At 34.9% G+C, this 6000-nt stretch overlaps 1 protein-coding gene across 1 annotated transcript; it reads right to left on the reverse strand.

Annotated features, from left to right (window-relative positions):
* Positions 1–205: 205 nt before the first annotated feature.
* Positions 206–6000, reverse strand: LOC133292465 (uncharacterized). The gene is made up of 4 exons (XM_061490872.1): positions 5712–6000; positions 3844–5041; positions 1004–1078; positions 206–670 (listed from the first exon to the last, which is right to left on the reverse strand). Exons 2-4 carry the CDS (start codon positions 4795–4797, stop codon positions 554–556), a joined length of 1146 nt encoding a protein of 381 aa, XP_061346856.1. The 5' UTR covers positions 4798–5041; positions 5712–6000; the 3' UTR covers positions 206–553.

The raw sequence follows: 6000 nt of genomic DNA on the forward strand, positions 1-6000 counted from the left end.
CAGTGAAATTATATCTTGAAACCCAATCTTTCAATACGAGGATTTGAGAGTCTGGTGGCATCTTGTTTTTGAACTCCAAGACCCTATCTCTCATGTTGGCTCCTGGAGTAAAACCTAATTTTCTGACTTCTTCTTCAAGCTGAGCTATTTGCTGCATGTTCTAAAAAATTAAAAAATTAAACATGAATCTTATTAGCAAGTGCAACATTATTATTTATTGAACCAATAGTTCGCAATTTCTGAAGTTCGGATATTTTTCATGACCAAGTACATAACGGAGCATAGGATTACACACGTTCACCCGTTTAAATATACACATACATATATAAGAACTGAAAAAAGATTAAAACTAGCGTTCAAAAATCTAGCTTGCATACAACATATTTGTTATTTTGAATTGAACAAGTTTAAGAATCTACCAAATAGACTCATTACTGGTATAATAATGAATATCTAATAAAATAAAAATCTCAATAATCAAGATGGCAAGGACTTAACAAAGATGGGAGGGAGAAAGGACTTCAGAAAGATGGTAAAGCGCTGTACTAAGGGATCACGTTGTATGGGCACCGTGTGTCCGTGAAGCCCATATTCCAAATACAAGAAACCAGAAAACGAACAAGATTGCCCAATAACGTGCAGGTCCATACTTGATTCTGGTAAGCACAAACTGCAATAATCCAAAGTATACAAAATAAACAGATTCTGATTGGTACCGGGATTGAAATTAATAAAACTTGCAGTTCAATTATATATGTGCCACTTAGATCAAGCATCTTCTGTATTTGTTTTTTTATTGTTCCTGCCATCAATAATTTTGGAAATAATTCATTCAATTATAAAAAGTCACGTGCTGACTAAGAGATTAAACCACTTTTATATTCAATTATTTTTAAAAGCATAGTCAAGTTTTAATCCAGCCGAACAATCACCAAATCTGAATGAAATTTCTTTAACAAAGTACAACCAGGGGGACCAAAAGGAAGGTACATGAAATACTTACAAAGCGGAAGAAAACCACCACTGTTAAAGCACAAACACCTCCAAGTAGGATATGAAGACCACTTTTTGCAGTTTTCTGGACAACAATTATAGGCTGTATAAGCATAAGCTTCTAAACAAAATCAAATAGGGAAGCAACCAAGATATAAAACCATAATCAAAAGAAAGTGAGATGTGAGGCCTATGAAATTGCAATGGGTGATTTGTATTAATCTTATTAAGCACCATCATCCAAACAAAAGACTTGACCTTGGAGGAAGCTTTGGGCTTCCAAATGGGTTTATCAAGAAGGAAACTTTGAAGACTAGAAGTGTGAATTAAAAACGGAAAGAAAGATATGCAACATAACTCTCCATAGAAATCCGAAGTCCAACACTCCTACCATAATTGGCTGAGATACGTATATAATCAAGTAGGAACAACGGGGATCGTAGTTCAAGAGTTTCCCTGTCATTCAAATCTCCACAAAAATGAAATTTTCAATTTAGAGAATGACCCAGAATAGAACATAAGTAGCTAATGACGAGTTATGCAAAGTAGAGAGATGACAAAGGAGAGGAGAGACCTCTAAAGAAAAAGAAAAAAGGGCTAATTGACTATTTTGTCCCTATTTTAAATTGTTTTACCACTTTACCCCTCTTCCCAAACTATATATCAATTTGTCCCTCTTCTCAAACTATATAACAATTTGTCCCGTTTGAGTAAATGGTTCATTGCATTTACTCAAGTGTCAGACAAACTTTGATCAAACAGGTCAGTAGATTAATATATAGTTTGACTGTTTGAGAAAAGTGGAAGATTGATATATAATTTGGGAAGGGGGCAAATTGGTAAAAAAAAAAAATTAAAACATGGGCAAAATGGTCAATCAGCCAAAAAAAAAGTTTTTTCTGAAAGTTAATCTAGTCTCACCACTGAAACTGAAAGTAACCAGTTGTCTAAAAGAAATATATCCCAGAGAAATAAATTTTCAAGAACTAGAGTGAGTTGAAATGATCACTGGGTTAGCATGCCCCCCATTCTAATCTAAATAATATTTGCTAGTAACAATATAAAACAGATATCATAAGGACTGTATGTTAGTAGCAAGCATAAAAAGAACATACTTCATAATAAACACCACAAACATAGTGCCCGTTTGGCATGTCTTATTTTTAGCTTCTCTTCTTCTTAAAAGCAGAAGCTTAACCAAACATAATTTTATAAAAGCTTTTATAAAAACTTTTCTTTTAATGAAGAAAAAAAACAAAAAGCTCCCAGGAGGAGCTTTTTCTTAAGATGTATGGCAGCTTTTTGGAATCCTCATATTTATTTTACAATTTTACCCTTATTCTAAACTTCTATTTATAAATTTTATTTTTTACCCTAATAATCCATCCTAATAATAAATTATTTCATCTTCCCTCCTTCAAAACCATCTGAACAGCTTTAAATAATCACCAAATATCTTTTAGCTTTATTATTTAAACTCTTTTTTTAACTTTAGCTTAAGAGTAGCTTTTAGCTTAAGAAAAAGATGTGTCAAACAGGCTCATAATCTGACCATTCAAATTTAATATAATTGACAATTTCTCCTTTATATTACCCCAAATTGTAGTTTTCCTATTGTCGCAATCTGCATACATAAATGAGATTCTCAAAGATAAATCTGGAGGGTAGGTTTAGATGGAGGAAAAGGTTTTGAGTAAACCTAAGTACCTAACCCATGTATGAGAGTTTCTTAAAATGGGATGAAAATGAAGGATTATCATGACCCAATTTGGAGAACTTAAGAGGATTTTAAACATCCAATTTTCAAACAAGGAAAAGGAAACTTATTACATAACCTCTCATTCTCTTTCCCTCCCTTCCCCTCCCAACTCCCAAACATACCCCAAAAAACTGCCATGAAAACAGACCAAGAAGTGTTGGCTAAACTATTATCGACCAGCCCACTAAGCTTGCCACCATTTAGAGGTCTCAGCTTCTGACCCCTATATTAAACATAGACTATATGACCTTTTAAACCATGACCTTTCCCCTCCACCACATCTTAGTAGGTGAAAAGTGGTGGCATTAGACCCCTTTAGGTGATCAGTATACAGAATTACAGTCTAAATTTCAACCCTGTGATATGAGTCCATTATTAATCTTGTGTCCCATAACATACCCATAATTCTTCCCAGTTATAATCAAGTTATTGGATTTCTACTACGTACTTTTTAATTAAAAGAGGACGAATCTTGAAGCAGTAGTAAGTTTGCTCCTTTGTGATTGGAAGGTCACGAGTTCAAGTCCGGGAAACAGCCTATTTGCAAAAATGCAAAGGTAAGATTGCGTACAATCAACCCTCACCCCCACCCTCGCAAAGTCGGGGAACCTTGTGCACTGAGGTTTGCCTTTTTTCCTTTATTTTTTTAATTAAAAAAAGATTGGTAGAATATTTAATAAGGATGAAAGCAACTTCTTTAAGTAAAATTGCTAGCAACAATTGTCGAATTAGTATTTGGTCTAGCAAATGAAGAGACACATGAGTAAAAGGCAGGCTCTACAGATTATGTGGAGCAATGAATTGATAGATAGCCAAGCTAGTGTATTTGCTCCATATGCATGAATAACACATTGTGCCTGACTCAATGCATGCATCACTATCATAACCTTCTAAAAATTTATCCTAACATAATTTTGTAAATGCACAAGTTCAAATTAAACTAAAAATGGGTATGTAGAAACATTGTATGGGTCCATGCAGGCGTATGCAGACACATTCAAGCAAAGAAAGAACATCTAACTAAGAACTTGCCACATAAACATATTAATGTGTTTGGGTACCTATCACAGTTGATATTCAATTTTCTGTACCTTTCCAACTCGAGGAGCTATAAGCCATGCAAGGGTGATGGTAAGAAGCCCTGTAGCAAGCAGGATCCCTGTGCCTTCCACGGCCCATTTCGTTGCAGGATTCTGCATAGGTCCAGCATCTTCTATAACAATATTCATAGGCTGCTCCGAAAAAACCTGCGATACTGGGTCCACATTGCTATTGTTGTTATTGTTACTACTATTATGAGGACAAAACCATAGTGCAATCTCACTTAGCCGTTGCCTACGGATAGCAGCCACAGCATCAGGATCCACACCAGTATTTGCATGAACTTGTGCAGGACTGGGATCCCCACTGGCAGTTCTTTCCCTCAATGCTGCATACTCCTTCAAAGAACCAACAACCTTATTGAAGTCAGAAATTCTGATATTATTTGCTATATGTCCACATATTTCACAAATGGTAGATCCATGGTTAACAAACCACTTGAGTGCACAAGCATAATGCACTAAAGCAAGGTCATTTTTACAACAACAACCAAGTTCCACTAATGTATCCCGATGAGACAAACCAATTTCCAAATCATTTTTACAAATGAAAACCTCCCCATCAGGGCTTACAAATTCCACCATCCCAGTTTTGTTTTCAATATTGCTGTTAAGAGACATATATTTTGGAATTTCCTTGTCATCAGACCTTACTTCCCCCTTGATTTTACACATTTCTATAACTGGGGCGATGCCCAAAAATTCTAGCACGGCATCTCCCCTTTTATCAGATTCAGCACACTGGCACACACGACAACTTGCCAAGCCTGTCTCCTTCTCCAGACTAATTCGCGAGTGAGAATCTAAATCCCCCATCCCAACACTTGAGGAACCATCATCACTGACTTCTTCCTTTGTCATTGCTGACACGTTTTCTCTGCCCATCTGATCAGTTCTGTCATTAGATTCAAACTTACAATTTGAGCCTTCAGATTTTTGGCCCATTCTGTTTCAACAAGATTCACTTAATTGAGCTCACAAAGCTATCTTCTCTGTTGAGAATTACCATAAAAAAGAGACCAAACACCACCATTCCAACAAAAAACAACCAAGCGCAGAGAAAAGATGCTTTTGCTTCAATGGTAAGGGGAACTAGAGGCCTTTAGCAAAAAAAAAAACTATGGACGGATGTATATATTTTCCACGAGAATACATAATTTGAATGCTGCAGATCCAGTTCTTGTATAACCTGAAGAACACTAATGTTAATTGCACCTTAATGTAATCCCTGGTTGCATGACAAAAAATAAAATAAAATAAAATGAAATATGGAGAGTGGAGACATCTAAAAGTCCAAGAGAAATTCTTATTGTACTCTTGAGAGTAATACACCCAAAGGCCAAGATTTTCTTATAAAATTGATATGACAGAACAAATTCAATAAAATCTGAACATGAATTGTTTGAAAATAAAAAAAAAAATCAATTCACAGATAAGAATGCCTGATTTTTTATTTTTTATTTTTTTTGAAGTTCCTTATAACTGACATCAGAATTCAGTTATTGAAATGCAATATCCGAGCAGCACACTCTGACCACAATTCCTTAAATTAATCGACTGACAGTGAGAATTAAAAAAAAAAAAAAGCAAATTCTTTCAAACGAAAAGCGTAGAACAAATTGTTGGATTTTACAAAAGGCATGAGAAACCCCAGTTCTCCCAAAAAAAAAAAAAAAAAAAAAAAAAAAATAAAAAATAATAATAATAATAATAATCAAATTCAATTAAAATTACAAGCCTAACCGAAAATCAAAGGGATCCCAGATTAAGCTCACAGCGTAATAAAATAATAATAATGAAGAGGAAAAGAAAGACATTGAATTGAAAATTGAAATGAACAAGTTGGGTTTGGATCTTACAGAGAAAGGCGTGAAGACGGAGCAGCAGAATTGAGAAGGTTTCGTGCGCATCAGTGATTACTGCTCACTAATAATCAATCAATCAATGCTATATTGCTATTGCTACCGTTTTTGTTTAGTGTTGTTTACTTAATTACTCATTTACTTACTACACTCTTTCTTTTCTTCCCTTTCGCATCTTCACCTATACACACACAACACAAGTACACAACACACATTACACGTACGTACCTATTACACGTACGTACCTACTACTCCTATCCTTTTCCGTGCAAACATCATATAAATC

The sequence above is a fragment of the Gastrolobium bilobum genome, unplaced genomic scaffold (genome assembly GCF_033153095.1).
Source record: "Gastrolobium bilobum isolate Gb01-03AN ecotype WA unplaced genomic scaffold, APGP_CSIRO_Gbil_v1 utg8085, whole genome shotgun sequence".
Classification (NCBI taxonomy): domain Eukaryota; kingdom Viridiplantae; phylum Streptophyta; class Magnoliopsida; order Fabales; family Fabaceae; genus Gastrolobium; species Gastrolobium bilobum.